At 38.1% G+C, this 23,875-nt stretch overlaps 1 protein-coding gene across 8 annotated transcripts in view; it reads left to right on the top strand.

The window, feature by feature from the left end:
- Positions 1–23,875, top strand: part of LOC6039079 (cGMP-specific 3',5'-cyclic phosphodiesterase) — a 166,391-nt gene that overhangs the window by 106,705 nt on the left and 35,811 nt on the right. For 5 of the 8 annotated variants that reach the window (XM_038249750.1, XM_038249754.1, XM_038249755.1 and 2 more), the window contains 8 exons: positions 2,070–2,322; positions 6,070–6,315; positions 6,378–6,643; positions 6,747–6,788; positions 12,772–12,876; positions 13,412–13,792; positions 13,872–14,115; positions 23,368–23,459. In XM_038249750.1, coding sequence (XP_038105678.1) covers positions 2,070–2,322; positions 6,070–6,315; positions 6,378–6,643; positions 6,747–6,788; positions 12,772–12,876; positions 13,412–13,792; positions 13,872–14,115; positions 23,368–23,459 — 1,629 coding nt within the window. The remainder of the gene's footprint in view (positions 1–2,069; positions 2,323–6,069; positions 6,316–6,377; positions 6,644–6,746; positions 6,789–12,771; positions 12,877–13,411; positions 13,793–13,871; positions 14,116–23,367; positions 23,460–23,875) is intronic. The other 3 variants (XM_038249749.1, XM_038249752.1, XM_038249751.1) reach the window with 3 other exon arrangements.

Raw genomic sequence — 23,875 nt, 5'->3', positions numbered from 1 at the left:
ATCAATATCACTTAAGTGGACATATCTCAAGACAGGGTTGCCAGATCTTCAATGTTTTGGACTCGTTGGAAAGGTCTTTTTATAACCTAACCAACGTGAGTCGGATGGTGGATCTGGACATAGTTTACATACATTTAAGTGAGATCCGGCTTCCAAAAAGTACATCAATATTACTTAAGTCGGGATTTCTCGAGACATGGTTGCCAGATCTTCAATGTTTTGGACTCGTTGGAAAGGTCTTTTGATAACCTAACCAACGAAGGGTCGGATGGTTGATCCGGACATAGTTTACATACATTTAAGTGAGATCCGGCTTCCAAAAAGTACATCAATATCACTTAAGTGGGCATATCTCGAGACAGGGTTGCCAGATCTTCAATGTTTTGGACTCGTTTAAAATGGCGAGGAGTTATGATTTTTTGAAAAAAATGGTTTTTGCGAAAATCGACGAAAATGGCAATTTTTCAGACCACCCTAACACGCCGTTGGTCACCCTAATGGCCAAACAAAAAAATACTGGTCCAATTATTTTGGCCAGGGAAACCCCAGAAAAATTTTGAGCCCGATCCGAGGACTTATGTTTTTTTTTTCCATGCTGTTTTCGTGGGGAATTGCTGATAAAGTTTTATGTCAGAAAAAAGGCGTAATTATGAAGTTTTTTTTTTTTAAAGGTCCAATGAACCAATTTTTCAGTTTTAGCTTTTTGGGTGTTTTATAATATCCCTGACTCAAGGGGGTTTTCAAAGAGCGAGTTGTGGCGCTATAACCACGGCAAATAGTGTCCAGGGCATTCGTGGAAATACAATGTCCCATCCCAGAGGGTCCCGGAGTACCAAACACCTTCTTAGCATGGTGCTCCCAACGAATACAACCAAATCTCGGAGCGTATGGTGGTGTGTCCCCACGCTTCTTCCTCCCCTGTCGATTCAGAATTGTGTTGTTGTTCGAACACTTAGTGCTCAAATACAACCCAATTACGAGTCATCTCTGCGATACGGCTTTACGCAGTAGGCCTGGCCGCTTTAACGCTTGTGATGTTTCAATGCATTCCGATGCAATGGCGCACTACAAATGTTAATAAATGACAAGAAGAGTGCTAGGCGTCATCTAACCTAAGGCACTCTCCAGGATCCCTTCGAAAGATTGGCTGCGCTAGGGTCTGATTAGATTAGATTAGATTAGATAAATTGAGGTAAAATTACATCATGAAAGTGGTAATCTTATACCTTCCAAAATTACAGCTTCCAAATTAACACAATATTTTGCCTTTCATTAAGAGTTAGAAAAAGAAGAAGATTTTATGCGTTTCTAAATTATTTTCAATAGACGGAAAGGGTAGATTATGAAACTGGTTGCTAAATGTTTTTTTTTTAACACATGTCGTACATTTATCCAACCAGAGCCATGTTGGATCTTGATAGGACTGCTCAAACGACAGTCTAAGGTTAATCGAGAAGCAAAGACTACAGGACAAGACGAAACAATTACCATAAAGTGTAAAGGTCAACCTGTTTACCAGGTTCAAAATGGTTTCCAACCTGTATCCTCTGCCCGTACCATTTTGTAGTACGTATAGCATGAAAAGTGTGGTAGCTTTTAGAGCTCCGATTGGGGAACGAAACTTTAGCGTGTGAAACTTGCTTCCGGCCACGTGCACGACCGGTGTCATCATCATTTGCTCAGATGAGAAGAGGGAGCGGTTGACAACAGAAGTTGGGAAAGTCCTGTGGTGCCTATTACCAAGTCCAGGGACACATTTTAATTATGCCCAAGATCATAACTTAACAGCGCGGAAGAGTTGCTCCATTAGGCTGTGGGTAGTTGGGTTCCGTTTGGGAGGGAGGTCATATTTTGCTGGCCAGGTCGCTCGTGATGGGTTTAATTTGTGAAACAAGTCCTTAATTTGAATTTCCAGACACGTTTCGCCCATGGTTGCCAGCGGTGCTTGTTGTGAGGAGGGTAGTAAAATATTCCACCCAGACATAATTTTACGTCTAGCGCACAAGTTTTCAGCAGCATGTTTTGATGAACTAATCCAATTTTCATTTCTTTCCCGATTCTTGTTTCAGAAATGTCGCTCGCCGACCGCGCGCAGCTCCATCTCGAACCGGAGCCACCTGGCGGACCTGGACGAGGGCGAGCTCTTCATGGAGCTGATCCGGGACGTGGCCAACGAGTTGGACATCGACGTGCTGTGCCACAAGATTCTAGTCAACGTTAGCCTGCTGACGCACGCCGACCGCGGTTCGCTGTTCCTGGTCAAGGGACCGCCCACCGGGAAGTACCTGGTGGCGAAGCTGTTCGATGTCACGCAAAATACCCGTGAGTTTGCAATTTTATGTAAAAAATCACAATTCAATAGAATGTGACTCTAATAGGGTTTTCATTGCAACATAAATGGGACAAACAATTCTAAGATAAAAACATAGGACTTTATGTACCTCGATTAGCCACTATTAGAAGTCACAATATTTGGATAACCTTGAGTGTACCCTGAACAACACGTGTGTGTCCAAAGCCGAGGACACACACACGAACTCATATTTATTAGCTGCCCTTGCACGCCCCCTGCCGAGTGGGCTTTATATATACGGCACACGCACTTTTCCGTCAGTATACGGCACCAGTTAACCCTCAACTCTGCTTCAAGGCGAAGGCAATCTTAAATATCATGTAGTTTAAAAAAAAATTCATGATCGAACTACGCATTTTTTGCCGATATTTCAGTGAATATTGATCTGAAATTCAATAGCAGTATAATAAAGCACGAGAGTTTTACTATTAAAGTGAAATTCGGGCAGTACAGGGTTAACTCAACCTGAGCTAACGGGAAAGGACACGCACGTCCAAAAAAAAAAAAAAAAAGAGAGCGTTCGCTACAAAATAAATAACCAATCGCATGCCAACCAGCACCTACCACCCATTGAAGTATGACCTGGGGGACTGCCCACACCCTACCACAATCCTCCGTCCCTAGGTCGTTAGCACCGCACGCTACAAAACCCTGCGACAGCCGGAAAACAAGTGGCAACGGTACACTGTGGCCATTTCTCTTCCCTTCGACGCACAACTCTCGTTGTAATTGTTTGTTGACGTAAGCTCCATTTTTGATTTTGTACCTAGTTTATTTTGACGTGTGGCCGGCAGCGAAATTATGCGAAAGTATAACTTCCAACGACCAATTTTATACCAGAAAATGTTTTTTGCGGAACGAGAGCACACCGCTGACGATAACCCAACACAAACACGGACTATTTTTGGGTTCTGTGTGAACCAGGGGAGAAAACTTGGCAACGGGAGAAGCAGGCGGTTGGGTTGGACCGAAAATGAAAACGGTGGCGTTACCCTAATTGATGATTAATTGCCCCTTTCATGATGTGCTGCCTCCAGCCATCAATGGTCAGCGTCAGTGTTTGAGGGGAGGTGTCTTTGGCGTGTAGCTTTAATTTTTGAAAAGTGTTTGGTTTAATTAGGGAACATTCCATGTGATATGAATTATATCTAGCCTGCTGAGCTATACGACCGGTTTCAATAAATTTAGCAGTTTCTTATACAACAAATTGTTAGTAAGAAATTGATTTTGGAATAATAACCTACTATAATGTGTTCAATATAATTATTTTTTTAAAAAGCTTGCTAAGGGTTTACGAAGTCTTTAGAGATATTATTATTTTTGACGGATCCTTATATTTTTGACAGGCTGATAGATTCATTCTAATTTATTGAACAAAATTAGATTTTTTTTAAATCTTCATTTTTTTGTATCACTGCCAGTTAATATAAGTTTCTCAAAGCATTACCCATTCAGCATTTTTCTTCTAAGAGGATATCACTAGGACTGTTTTCACACCTTAACTTTCAAACTTGGGTCATTCTCCGCCAACTCCCACAGGAGTTGTCCCGACCCCTTTTTGATTTCCGTGAAACTTAGCTCCAACGGGTAATTTTGATCTTTTATCACAAATCTGAGGTCCATTTTTGGATATCTCGCGGCAGTGGAGAGGTACGATCTTTTTCATTTTTCTGGATTTTTTCTCAAACATTTTTCAGTGAATTGTAGCTCGAAACCGTGAATAGTTAGAAATATGGTGTTAAAGGGGCTTTTGTGTAAAATTGGACCTCCAAATTGATGGCGTACTCAGAATTCCTGAACTTTTTTTCCATCAAAATAAGTTAAAAAATAGTTTAAAGATCGCTGCCATTTCCCGTTACCGAACTGTCAAAAATTAAGAGACATGTCATTTTATGTGAATTTTAATGATCTTTTCGAATCTGCAACAACCCGGAGAGGTAATTTTTTCATTTAGAACTAAAAAAATTGATGACCTGTTTTTTGTAGCTTTGCAAGGGATTCTTTTTCTACAAAGTAGTAGAGAAGACAAAATTCCAAAACAACGTATTTTTCATCGAAAAAAAAAAAACACAAACAATTTTTCAAAAACTCTGTAACTTTTCGTTACTCAACTGAATTACTACATATTACCCATCTAGGTTAAGGTCGTTTTTCATGTAGAAAAAAAATTATTTTAAAATGTTGTGTTTTTATAACTTTTCAGGGTTATTTTTTAGAGTGTAATAATGTTCTACAAAGTAATAGAGCAGACAATTACAAATATGGGTAATTGATATGTAAGCAGAAGGACATGTAATCGTCATGAGGTATCGCGTTTTACGAAAAAAAAACTATTCAAATTTCTAAGTGCCACGCTTGCTTTCCAGATGCCTCATAGCAAACTTTTTTCATCAAACTAAAAAATCATTTTTAAGTTTTAGTTTTAAAATTCCTTTATTATTTATTGTTTTTTTTTTTAATAACTGTTGTTTGTTTTTTTATTGTTTCTTATTCATGAAAAGTATTTCTCCTGAAGCTTTCAACAGTTATTTCTAGTTTATTTATGTTTGGCTAAGGAAATATGATATTTGTTCATGAAAAGTACACAGCAAAAAATCCGATGGTAAAATCGCATGCAAAAGCATGCGCATCACCTTCGTCAAAATAAACATTTAATATTACACACTGCATGTACAATTTTGGCAAACACAAAAAAAAGTTTCAACCGACGGGATTCAAACCCAGCACCAACAGTAAGGGCTGGCGCCTTAGCCCACTCGGCCATCAGACCGATGTAAATTTGAAAGGATAAGCACATATATGAGCTTGACATTTCGGTCAAGTAGGTTTCTCATACTCATATTTCAGGGTGTAAAATCACATAAAATTGCATGAAATAATCCAATATTTATTTTAAACCCAGGCCTTTTATACGCAGCTGGATAACTATTTTTTTAAGCTGTGTAGTGAATAGAAAAAAGGAGGAATAAAAAATCCGTTGAGTGATGTCCGTGTGAGGTAAAATTTCGCTAAATTTTGTGTCGCGAAGTCCTCGGCTCCCCTTTTTTAGATTTTGATTATTCCAAATGCATTTGAAATCTGGTGTGCTGAACCCGAACTTTTTTGAGGTCAAATTATGAAATATCAATCTGTTTTCGGATGTGGCAAGAGTTTCCAACGAATTACACAGTTTCCAAATGAAATTATGATAATTTTTTTTTCATTTTCATATCTTTTATTTATCTCAAAAATTGCATTTTTTGAGCTCTACAACCTCCCAAATTTTCATTAAGATTCATACTATGGTTCTTATTAACCCGCCCGTGTGGATCAATCGGACCGCGCACTGGACTCACAATCCAGAGGTTGCCGGTTCGAGTCCCGCGGCGGGCGCTCTAAAATTATTTGTGTAAATATGGGTATCCGGTGCCGTCGCTCGGTGCCGTACTCAAACACTTGGGAGCCCAGGGCGGCGAAGTCCTTGTAGATAAAAAGGAAGACACTAGTGGTTGGTACTAGCAATAGTGACCGACAGCGCTATATCAAACAACAGTACTCTTTCGATTGAAACCTAAACTGTGGTTATTATGGTATTAACCAACACACACATAACCGTTAATCACAACCACCTTTCTTAATCCTACTCAAATTGAACTGCTTTTTACACCTGATCCCGATCCGCTCATAATCTTCATATCTGCTTCTTTTTTGTTCGTTCTCTTCTGCGCCCCAACCAGCTCTCGACGAGGCCATCCGGCGCGCCAAACAGGACGAGCTCATCATCCCGTTCGGGGTCGGCATCGCCGGCACGGTGGCCCAGACGAACGAAACCATCAACATCAAGGAGGCTTACCAGGATCCGCGGTTCAACAGCGAGGTGGACCAAAAGACCGGCTACAAGACGAATATCATCCTGTCGATGCCGATCTGTAATTACGAGGGCCAGGTGATTGGCGTGGCGCAGATTATCAACAAAACTAACGGTGAGAAGGGGTTTTCGGGGAATATTTGTTTGCTTGAAAAGTTCAATGATTTGTTTTGGCAGGTTCCCCGGAGTTTACGGAACGGGACACGGAGATCTTCCGCCGGTATCTGACCTTCTGCGGGATCGGGATCCAAAATGCTCAACTGTTTGAAATGTCTGTCCTGGAGTACCGGCGGAACCAGATCCTGCTGAACCTGGCGCGGAACATCTTCGCCGAGCAGAACAACCTGGAGTGTCTGGTGACGAAGATCATGACCGAGGCCCGGGAGCTGCTCAAGTGCGAACGGTGTGCCGTGTTTCTGCTGGATCTGGACTGTGGTGAAGCGGTAAGTTGCTGAGCGTGCTTCGTGTTGATCCGTCAACAGGTCGTCCAAGCGTTTTTGGTTCTTTAATGGATCCCTCTTCCCTCCAAACTCTCCTCCCGCGTAGAGTGCATGTTTAGATCTGGAAAATAACCAGTACAGGGTCAAGGTAATGTTTTTTGAACTTCAGCACAACATGACTTGATATCGGCTCACTTCACGAAGGCACCACCTTTTGCTTGCTGTTGTACAGAACGAAGCGCAGATTTGTGGCCACAACGTGCGGATTAGAGACTCCGACCGTCGCCGTCAATTGCCAGAGGTCGTGGTAATTGCCTCACACTGAGCACCGGCTAGGGTTAATGCACCAAACTTTGACCTGGCACAAATTTCCAACACTTTTGCCACGAAAACAACGTCACGTCACATTCACGACTTGCGTGTTCATCAACATTAGCAGGTTGGTCGGGACTCGCCGGGGTGGTGACTAAAAGTGGCAAATCTTTCCATTTCCGTTCGAAACAGCTCCGCCGAAGCGAGTGCCAAATGGTAAGCTTTTGGGTTGGGTGGCTTTGGTGGAAAAATCGTCGACCCACAAGTTAATCTTTCGCCATTATCCGGCGCTGATGAATGTGCTGTACTCACGTGGTCTCCTGGTCGGACTTTTTTTTGTGTGTGTTGTAATTACTAGCGGAATAAGGTTAGTTTACACGTGTTATGGTTTAGGAAAGGTTGGGCGATAAACATACAGCCGCTTATCACGATATGTGATAATGGCGATGTATAATTTAACTCCTGGTTAACATCAAAGAACCCAAACTGTGTTGCTTAAAATCATTGCGCAGGCTTAAAAAGAAAATAAATAGAAAATAATTTCCAAAAAATCAAAGCCATCTCTGAAAAAATCGAAGATTTCCTAGTAAAATACCTTCTAAAACAATGTAAGAAAACAAATAGGAAAAAAAGTGTTTTTAGCGGCATCAAAATAACGCCATGCTTTCCCAGTGAGAAAGTTGGTCCGAGCGAGCTTACGAACCTTCGAAGTGAACGGACACTAGAGTTGCGGTATTTTTTACTACCTAAGCTCAAAGTTATTTCAAACAAAATTCACAGCCTTTTTAAAGACTACCTGAGTTATTTTCCAAAATTCTAAACAGTCTTTTCAAGACTAACCACAACTGAAATTTTGTTGTATTTTACAAACAAAGCCATCTTTTCAAGAGAGCTTTGCATGCAAAATGCATCAAAACAAAGGCTCTCAGCTTTTCACGTGAAAAATAATCCAGAAACATGCAATTAATTAGCAAGCACTGTAGAAAAACCAAACGCCCTGAGTCACTTGACGTGTTACCTATTCTCAACGAAGGCTGACGAAAAGCGAGCGAGAAGCGAAGTCCAATAAGCCAGTGATGTCAGAAAACGCTACTTTTTTGGTTAGTTTAAGAGTGCACAACAACCAAGTAAGTTGTTGTTTTCTTACTTCAAAATTGTAATTTTACGGACCGAATCCTGCAACAATATGATTTAAAAATAGTCAAATATTGTTATAAATAATGTTGTGAACTGAAGAAAAAAAATGCAGGCTGATAATAAAATTTGCGTGAGCCCCAATGCATTGTCGTCTGCCCAAAATAGACTTGAAAATATCTTTGAAAAAGGTTGTAAAAGAAATTGGAAATACTTTTGGCAAGAGTCACATTACCCGAGCAGGGGTAAATAACACGGGAATACCAAATTTTGGTATTACTTGGGCAAATAACAGGGACCAAAATGTGCCCTTGGTTGCCCAGTAATAGATGGTAAAATACCATGAAATCATATCAAAGTCTTGTATGTGGAAGGGCACAAAAATACCAAACCATGTTATTCCAAAGGTAAAATAATACCACAAAATAAAATCATTTCAATACCAACTTGAGGTCTTCTGGATTTTTGAACATTGCTTGAATACCAAAACTTGGTATTCCCATAATTTTAATTTTAGGTATTCCCGCGCCCTTGGAAAGTCATATTTTAGTATTCCTGTGGTCTTCCACAAACATGATTTTAGTATGATTTCATGGTATTTTACCATCTTTTACTGGGAAACCAAGAGCACATTTTGGTCGCTGGTATTTGCACAAGAAATACCTAAGTTTGGTATTTTCATACCATTTTTAGAGCAGCAGTTGCAGTTAGTGAAAAAACGGAAATGATCCATATGCAACAGCCAAATCTACTCACCTGATGATTCCATGTTGTTCTTAGTGATATTCTTCACCACACCGAATGCATTTGACATTGATGAACGGCCTGTGCTTGAAGTTCTTGAAGCTTCTGAAAAATAACAAGATTGAAAAATAAAAAAAAAAACGAAACTATTGGCACTACGCCCCCCGGGGCATGGCCTTCCTCTAACGTGGGATTTCTGCTCCAGCGCCTCTGACGAGACAGGAGAAACCGGGACCGACGTTTTACTTCACCATCCGATAGAAGCTCAGTGGATAAGGCGGGAATCGAACCCGCGTCTCATAGCATCATCGGGATCGGCAGCCGAAGCCGCTACCCCTGCGCCACGAGACCCACACTAGGCCCACCCAGAAGATTGAAAAATAAGTATTATTTAAATGAAACTGGATTGAAATTCACCAAAATTCAATAGTCTGTTGATTGTCTTGTTTTTCAAAATATTTGGTTATGCCGACTTAGAGAAATTTCAACGTGTTTGAAAAAAAATATTAGAGGGTATATCACAAAAAAATTAAATCAGCTTTAACATTTTTGGGTTTCAAGTCATTTTAGCGCAAAATTAATTATCTCGTCAAAATTTTAAAAAAATTTCCATAGTTTCAGAGAAAATTGATTAAACCATTCAATACCAAAATGTGGCATCCTGACATTGAAAATTTTCCACAGTTTCAAGTAATTTCTTTAGGGGGTATATCAAAAATGTTAAAAATCAACTTTGAAATTTCCGGCTTTCAATGAAAGCATTCGCTTTGAGACATCATTTTAGCGCAAAATTAATTATTTTGTCAAAATTGGTCAAAATTTTCCCATAGTTTCAGAGGAATTTGATAAAATACTGTAATACCAAAAGAATACCAAAATGTGGTGTTCGACCATTGACAAATGCTGCAATTTTGCAATATTAAAACAATACCTTAAATTGGTATGATACCATATTTTGCTCTTGCATAATCCTTAAGACAAATTTTAAAGGGTCCAGGAATACCAAAATTTGGTATTGATACCAGAGAAAGGTATTATTACGCATTTCCCTTGTAATTTACCCATGCTCGGGTAAACAGAAATGTTCACAAAAAGCTGCTATACTGGTTGATGTATTTGGTTTTAGTAAATTTCAGAAAACACCCCAGATTATCGAGCATCATTCAGGCACCTCAGACACCACCGCTTAGAGTGATGAGGATGAGTAATACTCATTGAGTATATTTCCCTTAACATGGTTTAAATTTTATACTCTACATGACCTTTGAAAAAATCTCTCCTTGTAAAAGATAAAATCGATATTATTTGAGCTGCATTCCATTTCACAATCCGCTTGAATTAAATATAATGGATTTTCAAATGAGATGCACCAAATCATTTTCTTCTGTTGATCCGTTGCCATACTAACCCATTGGGGGAGGGAATTTTCAATTTCCAGTGCACTTTCTCTGCAAATAGAATTAAGTTGGTATGTTGTTTCATGTAGCCAACCCATGAATAATAAAATTTATTTCCTGTCCCAAATTCCGATGCGACTTTTTCACCCAAAATAACCCATCGATAATTTCTCAAATGCCAAAAGTCAGAACCAGCCACGTTCGTTGCGAGAAAAAAAACGCAAGTCCCTTCAGGCTGCAATATGGCCGCAACGTAGCCTCGCTGCAAAAGCCGTTTCGAGATAATATTGAATCAATTTATCGACACAGCTGCAGTGGGGACGACATTTTTGTCATGGAATAAAATCGACCATACCGGGTATTACTTCCTTCTTCCGAAGTACAGGCAATCGTCAGAAAACTGACGAACTGACATTTTTTTCAATATTCTGACTTGATCAAGGGCTTGAGATTAATGAACCCAAATCTCCCCCAAATCCTCCAAAATCCATCCAAGCCACAGAAAATGTATAGAAACATGAACGGTCGAACCGTAAAGTAAAGGGTAAAGTGGGGGCGCGAAAAAAAAAACCATTCGAATAGCTATTTATTCTGACAGCTGGATTGCATCGTGATGCCCTGGGGGGGCTCTGACTTCCGGTAGCCTGTACGATAGGGTGCCCGGAAAAAAATATTAACATTTGTTTCAAAAGTAAACCACTGTCATTGAAAGTTTAAAAAATATTTGATTCAGCTCAAAATCAGAAAACATATTTCAGACGTGCGGAGCGAAGTTTTGAAACATTTTCTGCTCTGTTTTGGGCACCCTACCGACCGATCATCGCAACATTGCTGCAGTTGCTGTTGCCTTGGTGATGGCCATCAATCAACAAAATTGATATTGAAGTGGGCGCAGGATTTTCCGGTGAGTTTTGAGTATCATACCATTTGAAAAGCTTGGTGAAATTTGTTCGCTTTGAACAGATTGATTGCTCAATTGCAGACCAATTCTGAGTTAAGGTAGTTTGTTTTCTAATTTTTAAATTTTCAATTTGATTTCCTGAATTTCCCATAGTACTTAATGCAACAAGATGATGTTTTTTTTATTAAAATAAAATATTCATTGAAACAGTTTTTTAAGGCACTAAGCATTTTAAAACATACTTTCAAATATTTTAAATGGGCAAAACATATAAAAATCTGAATAACAATATAAGGGGTTACATACATGTAAATCGGCAAAATGTCAGAGGATGGTTTGAGCACAAACTCAATATTTTTTTAAATCTTTTTTCAGGACATTAAAATATACATTTTCAACTATTTACAAAATAAATTTGAACACATTTGGTTGTATCATTGCTGAGATACAGCTATACGAAGTAAGCATTTTGAAAAAACGGATGCCACGATATCTCAACACTGCCTTGACCAAATCGGCTCAAAATTTTGGTGAAGACTCGTTAAACCGGTGTGTGTTTGACGAATGCCGATTTTCAATGAGTTTCATATAAAAAATCGAAAGTTTTTGATTTTTGTATTTTTGAAAAATGCAAAATTTCTAAATCGGGTTTCGTCATGCACACGGGATAAGTCTTGCGAGTCTTCACCCAAAATTTCAGCCAATTTGGTCTATCCCATCTCGAGATATCGTGGAACCCGTAAATCAACTCGGTGTTCAGAGAAAAACGCTCGCAAAGTTTGACAATTCGCTTTGCGCATGGCAAAATTTTCAGCCTAAATCGTCTGTAACTTACTTTAATCTTGAAATATCTTCATGAAACTTTCAGGAGTGATTGAAAATCATGTTTTAAGTTGATTTAATAAATTTTCTGTAATATGAAATTTTGTGATTTTCTACATGTATGTAACCCCTTAAGCTGAATATTAATTGTTTCAGAAAAATCAACATTTCCAACGCACAAAATTGCAATTGCTATACATAGGCTCTACCCAATTAATGTCCTTAGGGACAGAAGCCATCGTATTTACCTTTCCGAGTGCGGTTCGTTCATCTGTTATTCAATAAAAGTTAACTGAAGCGGAGTATCCAGTATCCATATTATGCACGTGAATGGAAAATTCCACAATTGTGTTAAATAATACCTCAGAAATTGTTAATTTATGCTGCGGTGGAAGTATCCTCTCTGCTGCAAATCCATCCAATTTATTTCTGCATTCACAATGATGGAAAACCCCCAGTAGCATTTACACAAAGAATTTTCAATCACCATGATCCGCACACTCACCGCTCAATTAAAACCTCGTTTACCGTGGTGAAACCGGAAGGACTCTTTCTACTAACCCTTTTCCATAAATCCGTCACGCCACCCAGCAGGGGGTGGGATTTTTATTGCACCTTTTCCACACCACTCATCTTTTATAAATCGCCACCCATCACACCCCCCAATCACTCAACAATTGCGTCACTTTGTTTTAATCAATCCACCACCTCACCGCCACCCCCGAATCAATGCTGGAGGGCATCACTCGCGTTCCCGTTCAAACCCCATGGCAAAACTGTTCGACTTTATTTTTTTCTTCTTCTTCTTCTCGTCCTTTCAGCAGAACCACCTGGAACGGATGCTGGACCGACCGGAGAAGGGTCACCAGACGTTGTCGCGGCGCACGAGTCACAACGTCGACGTCGAGGAGGTCGTCAAGCAGCAGGTTGGTAGACAAAAAACAAAATGGGGGTCTTGTTACTAGCACCGATGATTTCTGCGAATGTTAAGAATAGCTTTTCCGCGAAAGTCTCATCAGTTTGGAACCACCAAAGACAGTGAAATTTAAAACGACAGCACATTAAATGCTACCTTTTCGTAAATGTAAAACGAAAACTCATTGAGAGGGACAGTGGCGAAACGTGAATCAATCTAATCCTCTGCAGTCGCCCCAGAGAATGTCAGTGAGGCCCTGTAGTGGCAGGACATTTTCCAGGAGCTCATAACGAACGTTCAAGACCAACCGGCGATGACGATGTCAATCGATATTGAACTTAACGCTGATGACTGTACGGGGGAGGGGCATAGTCGATGGGTTGTTGAGCTCTCAATATTGTTATTGTTCCTTTCATCTCGTCATTTACCGGTTGATACCGGCCAAGTTGGTCGGAATGAAGAGGTTCTTCGGTCATGAGCTTTTATTGAAATTGAATTTTGTCATTTTATTGAAAGGGAGTTTTGTCTTTCTTTTTCATCTCCAGCAAAAGTCCAGTTCGGCCCGCTTTACGATGATCTTCGAGCTGGGCAGCAACAGTCCGTCCGCGGCCAACATCTCGCGGCCCTCGGTGAACGACCTGAACAGTTCGACGCTGGCCCAGATTGCCGAGTACGTGGCCAGCACCGGGGAAACGCTCAACATTCACGACGTCAACGAGTGGCTCAAGGACAAACCCATTTATCATCCCCAGCAGCAGCAGCCACAGCAACAGCCACATACGCATCCGTCACAGCACCAAGCTGAAGGTCAGGGCTCTTCCGGCGGGACCGGCGGCACGGACGACCTTAGCGCCAAAAACCTCCTCTGTATGCCGATCGTCAACGGTCAGCAGGCTGTGATTGGTGTCGCTCAATTAATTAATAAGGTTAGCTTGACCACAAACCCGGCAAAACAGTGCTTCCCTAATTCCCTTTTTTGTGTGACTTTTTTCGTCGACCCCCCAGGAAAATGATTTACAATTTACGAGCTGTGATATTTCAATCTTCGAGGCGTTCGCCATCTTCTGCGGGCTGGGAATTCACAACACCCAGATGTACGAGAGCGCCTGCAAGCTGATGGCCAAGCAAAAGGTCGCCCTCGAATGTCTGTCGTACCACGCGACGGCACCGCCGGACCAAACGCTCAAGCTAGTCAACGACGCCATCGCGTCCGCCGAGGAGTACAAGCTGTACAGCTTTAAGTTTATCGGTGAGAGTAATTGTATTTTTGCCTTAATTTTTGTTGTTTGCTTTTAATTTGTTGTAACAAAAAAATTTATTTAACACAAAATTTCCAAACCATTACCATCTCAAGCTGCAAATTATTGAAAAACGCGACTTTTTCGAATATTCGAAAAATAGAGCTCAGATTCGTGATCAGGGGTGACCAAAGTATGGCCCGCGGGCTAAATGTGTCCCGCGAGGTGATTTTTTGTGGCCCGCGGATCCATTTCAGATAATCATGTAAAATGGCCCTTTGACCCATCTGTGAAATTATTTTATATATTTTTTTCATCTAAATTTATAATTTATCCGCATTCCCGACATTACGACACAAATATTTTGTTCATGAGTCTATTTCATTCAAACAATTTAAAAAAAAGTAAATTTCGCAAAATTTTTCATCAAACATATTTTAAAATAAGTCATGAAACATTCAAAAATTAATGAAGCAGTAAATAATAAACATTTAAAAAATAGTATAGTCATAACGCATCATTTTCTTGGACTGGGCGATTTCATGACATTTAGATTACAAATGATTCAGGCAAACCAAAATTTAATGAAATTGAAGAGATACTTGTAGAAAAGTCTTTTGGCAACGATTTATCATCATAAGTTGCATTTAATTAAAAATAACGCTCTTACATAAATTTACGTCACAAATTCTAAATATATTTTCCAACATCTTTCAAAATTTAATTGAAAACACAATTGCATTGGAAAAAAAAACGTTTCTCTTCCATTTTCATTATATGTGTGAAATTAACAATGTCGTCAGCCAAATATTTGCAGCGGCCTGACCAAATTTGAATTTAAAAATGAATTGTTCATTATTTGTATTTTTGAAAAAAAAAACTGTTGGAAAAAACAGGCCAATCCTCTTGTGTTGTTTTATACTGACGAAAAAGTCTAAAAATATAGTAAACTTCAACTGATAGACGTTTTTATAGTCTAAGAGGAAATATTTAAAAACTTTTGGCACCCCTGTCTTAAGATAAAGTTTCACGCAAATCGAAGAATGGTCGGGGCAACTTTTACCGATTTCGTATGAGTTGGCGGAGAATTATTCAATGACAAATGGTTGCAAAAGGATTGTTCAACAATTCTTTCTCCAATATCATTAAAATTTAAATAATTTGTTGTCTGCCTGATTCAGATTCATAACCAAATTTCATGAGTTCAAATCCCGAGGTGGTTTATAAGTGCATAATAAGTTTAAGGCCCAGCCCTTAAAAAATGATGCGTAATGCTTTTTGAATGGGATACCTATGTTTTTTCTATCATTTGTCAAATTTAAACGTTCTATAGCTTATTTCCAAATTTTACGCGATTCACTACTTCCAATCACATTCAAACATGTTAAATTGTTGCAATAAGGTAGATTTTAAACAACATATTTGTTTTGTCTTCAACTGAAATAAAGATGAATAATTATTTGTCATTTGTCCTATTGTCTTTTTGTCTTTTTGTCTTTTTGTCTTTTTGTCTTTTGTCTTTTGTCTTTTGTCTTTTGTCTTTTGTCTTTTTGTCTTTTTGTCTTTTTGTCTTTTTGTCTTTTTGTCTTTTTGTCTTTTTGTCTTTTTGTCTTTTTGTCTTTTTGTCTTTTTGTCTTTTTGTCTTTTTGTCTTTTTGTCTTTTTGTCTTTTTGTCTTTTTGTCTTTTTGTCTTTTTGTCTTTTTGTCTTTTTGTCTTTTTGTCTTTTTGTCTTTTTGTCTTTTTGTCTTTTTGTCTTTTTGTCTTTTTGTCTTTTTGTTTTTTTGTCTTTTTGTATTTTTGTCTTTTTTTGTGAAAATCGCGACCATTTTTAGTTTTCTGTTTTTGTTACATGTTACATATGATCCTTTTCACCGGAACGTACCGAAATGCATCGTACGATAGACGTTTGCACACAATAACCGCAAATCAATTCTATGTTTCAAATTTAATTTCCGAAACAGAGAGGTGGCAGTGCCTCGTCAGTCAAATAACTGGTACAGTCCAGACTCGATTATCCGTAGCCTCGAATATTCAAAGTTTCGATTATCCGAAGTTCGATAATCCGAAGGTTTTTACGGGACTTGGGATAATCTAATCAAAAACAAAAAAAGCTATTTTGTGGTTTCTTACTTTTACCATGAAATTCGAGTTCTGCTATCCCAGTTAATTACCTATTAAATCAAAAATGCATTTTTCAAAATTTCATCACAGCCGTTTTGGCAGTCTTCTTGGTTTTATAAATTCAAAATCACTTAAGAGTAGTTTAGGGGTCATAATGAAGCTCTAGAATAAAAAAAACGTTACTTAATTCATTTTTAGGTGGTTGGTGCCTTCTTCACATTCATAAAGTAAAGACACTACACATCCTCAAAAAAATTTATAAATAACACTTATTTTTTTATCAAATAATCTGAGATCCGGCCTCGAAAAAGTGTATCAAAAACACTAAAGTACTTATAAGTTTTGATAGGGTGGTCAGATCTTCAATCTTTTGGGCTTGTTGGAAAGGTCTTTTGATTACCTATCCAACGATGGGTCGCATGATAGATCCGGACAACTTTTTTATCAAAATATTTGAGATCCGGCTTCAAAAAAGTCTTTAAATAACACTTAAGTGCTCATAACTTTTGATGGGGTTGTCTGATCTACAATCTTTTCAACGCGTTGGAAAGGTCTTTCAAATGCCTTTCTAATAATATATAGCATGATGGGTTTTCTTACAAAAACCACCCTTTTTACAATCTTCCGAAGTTTAGCTAAAATCGTTTTTTTAGCATAACTTTTGAAGTACTTTTCTAAACCTCATAATATTAACTAGGGTCTTGTGGGACCCCAAGACGGATCGAATGAGACTAAAACGGTTCAATTCGGCTCAGCCAGTACGGAGATAATCGAGTGCATATTTTTCGGTGCACGGACTCACATCCAGACACACGCACAGACATTTGTTCAGAATTTGACTCTGAGTCGATAGGCATACGTGAAGGTGGGTCTACGAGGTCAAATAAAGAAGTTCATTTTTCGAGTGATTTTAAAGCCTTTCCTCATTGAGGTGAGGAAGGCAAAAAGATTTTTCGTAATTCGATTATCCGAAGTTTCTATTATCCGAAATGACATTATGCCAAGGCCTTCGAATAATCGAGTCTGGACTGTACCGGGTCCAATTGGTGCACAGAGTGAGAGAACTGTCTGACTAGTTTTGGGTTGTTTTCACCATGGGAAGTGATGTAAAAAACATTAAGCAATGAAGCACAATTTGAATTTGTTAAATGTTTTATTTGTTTGATTCAATTCAATAAAACTGTCGAGCTTCTTGAAATCATTATATGAAATTTTTACTAAAATTTAAACATTCAATTTTTCGCAGTGTCCAATATCCCACGCGTGGGTCACGTTTTAATTGGATTTTCGTTGCACCCTTTTAAAAATTGATTCAATTACTTTCCATCATGTTGGACCAATCATACTGTATTTGAATCGACAAAAAAAAAAATGGAAATTCGAATTCACCTTCCACACAGATTTTCACCGAGTTGATTGGTTTCATATGCTTTTGTGTGGTCGTAGAACGGTAGCACAATATAAAGTGCGTTATTTCATTCTAGCAGTGCTCATCAATTAAGCAAATGGGATGTGGCGACAATGGTTTTCGAATCTGCATTGTAATTTATTTTGAAGGGTACAAGCTTTACAACATGCTCAATTGTCCACAGAACGAAACTCGTAAAATATTAATTTCGAAAATTGAAGCCCCAATTTAATCTTCTCAAATGGAACCCAATTGAAACCATTTAAATTCGGTTCAGAGCAAGATCGGCAAGGGTCTCGAAACTAGATCAAACCCTATTTTCCCCTTAACGAGTATTCCTCACCAAAACTTAGGATTTCCCAAGAATTGCAAGAGTGGTTTACATTATTGATGGCCATTCACGCGTGCTCGGACTTGGACTTTTTCTCCAGCAAATAGGAAGAAAAAAAAACAGAGAAATGACTGGAAAATCAAATGATACTGCCAGAATCACGATGTCCTGCTCAAGAGCAGCGAATCGAAGATACTGGCAATTCCTCTTCCCAACCATCAAGAAAAGAAGAAAGAAAACCCAGATTTCATGCCTTAAATGTATGTTTGTGTGGGTGTGTGCCAGAGAGAACAACTTGGGAGGGTTTTCTTCTCCTTACGTTGATTATTTCCGACGGAAATCGGAGCTTGATTAAGGATTAGGATTTGTGGAGAGGAGCAGCACCAGCATCAGGAATAAAATATTAATTTTCCTTTGTTTGCAGACTGATTGGAAAAACCTTTTAACCCTTGTTAAGCGGATTTATGGTAATTGAGCGCGGGGGCTTCTGCTGGTGATTTGGTGCTGATGAGGAGAGAGCGATTCGAGAAGTTGGAAAATTGTTTTTATGTTCAATTGTTGACGAATGAACTGCTGAGTTAGATTTTTCGTTACCAATAGTTAAAAAAAACCTGAATAAAAAAACATTTAAAACTTTATGAATTTTTAAATTTTGTACATGCAAACAAAAGTTTTCTGTTCCAAAATTAACAATAAAACACAAGAATTCGCTTTCCAATCAGTCAACACTCAAAACCAAACATAACCCAACGGTTCACTCCCACATTATTCAAATTCCAGTTTATGAAATGTTAATTTGCAAACCCTCACTTCGCTCGCGATTTCCACGCACAGAAATTATACCTTACGTGGTATAATTTGCGTAAATTTCCCCTTTTGTTCGCCCACTTTCCTCGAGTGGGTGGATTTTATTTATCGCGGAACCGGGAGGGGAATTAGAATTGATGCAACTGCTTCTGGGCGGTGCCGGCTGTGGTGACAAATCGGACACACACACACACGCACACACCATTCCGAGTTCCCGGAATCCCGACAGTTGCGGGGGTTTTTGTTTCCTCCCATTGACGATTTGGGTTCCCGGACTCGGCGGGTTTGTGTTACCATATTAAGCGGTTACTATTGTGTGTTGTGCTAGTGGGGGGGGGGGACTGTATTAGGAATAATGGGAAAGTAGCACAATGCACAGGTTTTATCAGGAAATTGACCTCGTTTGCAATTCCAACGAAGTGTGTTCTCCGCAGGAACTATCTCATTACACATTTGTCCGATTCTAGAAGAAAGCTTTCCAGACTCTATTTTGCTTTTATGAGGAATTCAAAGATTTTTTTTTAGTTCAATAAACAAACTTCATCACAATTGCAGAGTGCGTCAAAATTGCACGATCTGAACGGCACTACAATGCATATGAAAAGTGTGAACTTAGCGCGAAGTTTTCAACGGTTTTTGAATATTTTAAAGTTGAAGTTCAAGACTAACATTTCAAAAGGGTTAAAAATTCAATATGACGACCTTTTGAAATGTTAGTCTTTATTAATTTTTTTTTGAAAATATTGTTTTCGAAAAGATCAAACAGTTTTACGAATGTTTCAAATTTTAACATTGTAAATCGGACCATTAGTTTGAGATATCGACGTAAGAAAATGGTGGGTTGTTTGGCTGAGACTTAGAAAACATCAATTTTCCTGTTTTTTAACCTTTGCATGACAATATCTCAGCAACTAAGGGTCGAATCAGCAAAGTTCAAAAAAGCAAAATGTAGAGAATTTTCTCAGCTTTTCAAAAATATTTTTTGAAAAAGTGGGCAAACATGTGCACTAATTTAAAAAAAGGAAAAACTGCTAATATTTTCAATAAAGTTACCTAAAAATGGCTTTAACTTGAAAACGGTGAATTTTATCGAATTTTCACTAGGGTACTTTTTGATTGCAAATTTGATTTTATAATGAAAAATAAGGTTGAAAAATTTTTGCGACCAAAAATTTTTTGTAAGCCAGTGTTGCGATCCTCACGCGCTCGTGAGCGCTCATTTTCGCTCATTCGTGAGGAGGAGCGCTGCGCGAGCTAGCTCACGTTTGCCCGCGCTCACGTTTGCTCCGATTTTTTCAGCTCGCGTTTGCCCCACGCTCGCGCTCGCGCTCATTTTTCGCTCACGGAGCGCTCACTTTGGAAGTATCGCGAATCGTTTTACGTTTTTGAGAATGTTTTTGTTTTTCAATCCTAGTTATATTGTTTGCTTAAGGCGCAGCATGTCAGTAGAAACATCACTTAGGAACATTTTTTTATATATTAATTGGAATAGCTTATTTTCATTGACTATGTTTTTGAATAATAAATTGGATTCGCAAGGGTCAAATCATATTGGAGACCTACAGTCAGTGTTGAAAATTTAAATATTTGTATGGAAAATTATATGGACAAACTAATTATGCAAAATGGCTTCTTTGGGCATACCAAAGATACCGAAAAAGATTCAACCAGATTAAAAAATACAAAAAAATGTATGACCGTAATCTGAGAGAAGTGCTCTAATGTTAACCATTTAGTGAAAGTATTGCTAAAACATGATTCATCTTTGTGATCTGATACAGACCGACATGTTCGCTCGAGCTACGATTCGCGTTTAAATTTCCCTAATCAAAAATGTTAATGAGCACTCAGGGTTGCGAATGAGCGAGCGCACACGGAAAGCCTTTGAAAAAACCCAGCAGTAAGCTTTATAAAAGTTATAATCATCCCTCATATTCGGAACATTTTAGAGAATGTCCATACTCAAAAAATCATTTATTGAATCTGTAATTGAGTATTTTCAGAGGCTTGGTAGCAGAAGTGTTTAATATAATTTACTTGACGGAAGAGGAGCCACCCTTTATGTGATAAATAAAACATAACAATGAAATCACCTAAATCCAGTCTGCCTACTCCAAATAGGCATCCTTGACTGATTGAAAAAATAATTTGGATTGAATATAAAGTTTACTAACTACTTAGTATAAAAGTTTATAAAACTCTAGAAATTCTATACAAAGCTTACCTAAACTTAATTTTGCAAACTTTTAATTTAGCTAAATGTGAATATATTACCATAGAATTGCTAAATAAATATTTTGAATTGGGTATAACACCGTTTTGATGGTTTTTGTATCGTTGGAAATTCGTACCAACCCGGAATTACGTCGTCGGAAAATCCGCCGGCATCTAAACCGGTCCACGATTCGCAAGTCAACCTATGTGCCATCGGAAAGGGCATAAAATTTCCGATCTTTTGATACCCAGACATCTAGGTGTTCTATAAAACCCACGTTTTTAAATACGTTGTTATGGTACGTTTGAGCAACCTACCAAAAATGTATGGACTTTTGTATTTTTTGTTCTCGTGGATAAAACTGACTTTTTGCCCAGGTATCTAAAAACGAAATTCCAACGAAAAATCTATTCTACCGATACAAAGACCCCCAAAACGGTGTTATACCCACTCCAAAATGTTTAATTAGCAATTCTATGGTAATATATTGACATTTAGTTGAATTAAAAGTTTTCAAAATTAAGTTTAGATAAGTTTTATATAGAATTTCCAGAATTATATAAACTTTTATACTAAGTAGTTAGTAAACTTTAAATTCAATCCAAATTATGTTTTTAATCAGTCAAGGATGCCTATTTGGAGTTCGTAGACTGGATTTATGGTGATTTGTCAACAAATAACTTTATTTGTGTTTAATTTTTGAAAGGTGTACAAACATTTTTTGCACCTGTTTCGACTTTTGTAATAGTATTTATTATATAACTTTTTATAGAAATCATCTTTTCATGAGCATTTTGTGACAAAATGTTCGGCATAAGTTTCTGAAAAAAAAGTAGTACTAGGTTTTTTTTCAAACTTCAAATTGTTTACATGTTCAATCACAAAATGTGCATAGTGCTCAATGGGCGTAAATACTTTTTTTACATACTGTACTGCCCATGTTCGCATAAATGTCCCATGTGCAAAAACAGCAAGCTGAGAAAAACGCATTTGAAGTTTGTCCCACACATAAGGCTACGTGTTAAGTTTTCGTGAAAAAAAACTGGATTTCCTCCTGATTTCTAGAGCAAAGTATTGGATGTTATAGGCTTTTCGGAAAGAGCACACGATTTTGAACCAAACTGCATCGATAACTCAAAAACGATGAAAATGCATATGGGACATTTATGCGATCATGGGCAGTGTACATGTTGTTGGAAAATGTGGATTTTTTTTTCTTGTTTTTCACAAATTTATGTTGATAGACACTTTCTAAAGGCAATGCAATCCTTTGTTTTTGAAAATATACTGATTAAGAAACTTGGAGCGTTTGTTAAGCGACAGTATACGGACTGATTGCTTCAAAAAGTTTGGCTTTATCATTCATAGTTTTGAAAATATTTACCATCAAACTTTAAAAATCGATTATCTAGAATAGTAATAAATGGTCGTTGTCACAAGCAACGATGCCATATTATTTTATGGGAGATCTGTATTTTCTTAAAAATAAATCTGTATTTTATCTGTATCATGTCAAATTCGAAGCCACAGAACTTTTTTTTAATTTTTAACAGAAGATTTGAGTTTTTTAATCATATTTAAGCATAACTCAATTACTAAATTGTTGAAATTTTCAATTAAATCATTTTAAAATATCTGTATGTACAGATTTTTTGAATTTTTAGATCGAGAAATCTGTATAATAAAGATTTATCTGTATATCTGGCATGGCTGGTCACAAGATAGCACACAACAGACGAAATACCGCTGTCAGAAAGCTTCCCTTAACGTCGTTTTTCATAATCTCAACCCGCTCAACCCGCAGTTGTTCCTAGACAGTCGGGAAAAATGACGCGAGAACCCAGTAAATCCAACATTTATGATTAAGATTTGCGTCTTTTCTTGCGTTGTTATGAGATCTTGACAGATCGTTGCCATTCGCCGGCCTTGGCTGTAAATTTAACACTTTGCACGTGGAGCCGTGAAGAGATATTTACTGCCACGACACCACCACGTGTGATATGAATATTTTGCGTTGCTTCACAACCTCATCGTTGGCTTCACATTTGCTTCGGGTTTGGTGAGATGATTGCCTACGCTTGAATCCTTTCAGATTCGGAGCAAGTGACTTGTGTTTATGTGTATGGTTAGAAAATTTATTGAGTTAATTATTTCCCAACACAAACTGATGATGCTTATGATAAGAAAGATCCCTACAAATCAAATCGTTTCTTCTTTCTTTTATTAATTTGTTTGCACTGAAATTGATTATGTTTAATTTTTTTTTTAATATTTTTTAAACTTCAAAATAAAAACTAACCCTACAATCGTTTTGAACTGTGTCTGTGTGCTTTAATCCAACGCCATTTTTTTTTTGCTTTTTTTCCTTCCCTTCCCACAGACTTTGACTTGGATGACGACGATACCTGCCGGGCGGCTGTGCGAATGTTCCTGCAGTGTAATCTCGTGCAGCAGTTTCACATTCCGTACGATGTAAGTATACACACACACATATACCGGCAGGTTAAAATTTTGGTACGAACATGAACACGAAACTGGGAGCATCCGACGACTTGCGGTTGGTGTCGGGAAACACGTGTGAAAATCACTTTTTTGGCACTTGACGAGAAAATGTTTGAGCAATCAGTATCATGTGGCTTCAAGTGTTAAATGGGGGCGGTGAGCGGTTTGGCATGATGTTGATGAGTTTGAAAGAGTGTCGTGGGAAATGCTGAAAGGCTGTGAACTAAATTAAATAAGGTTTTAAATAATGTATGATTGTTCGAAAAAGCATCAACTTTATCAAATCACCCCAAACGCTAATGGAACTTTCCATGAAACGTTCTCTGAACCGGCGATTTATAGAATAAACAATACAAAAACGCCCAGCTGCTCGAATGCCCATGAGC

The sequence above is a fragment of the Culex quinquefasciatus genome, chromosome 1 (assembly GCF_015732765.1).
Source record: "Culex quinquefasciatus strain JHB chromosome 1, VPISU_Cqui_1.0_pri_paternal, whole genome shotgun sequence".
NCBI lineage: Eukaryota > Metazoa > Arthropoda > Insecta > Diptera > Culicidae > Culex > Culex quinquefasciatus.
The sequence above is the reverse complement of the archived record's forward strand: the minus strand, read 5'-3'. Positions and strand labels throughout refer to the sequence as shown.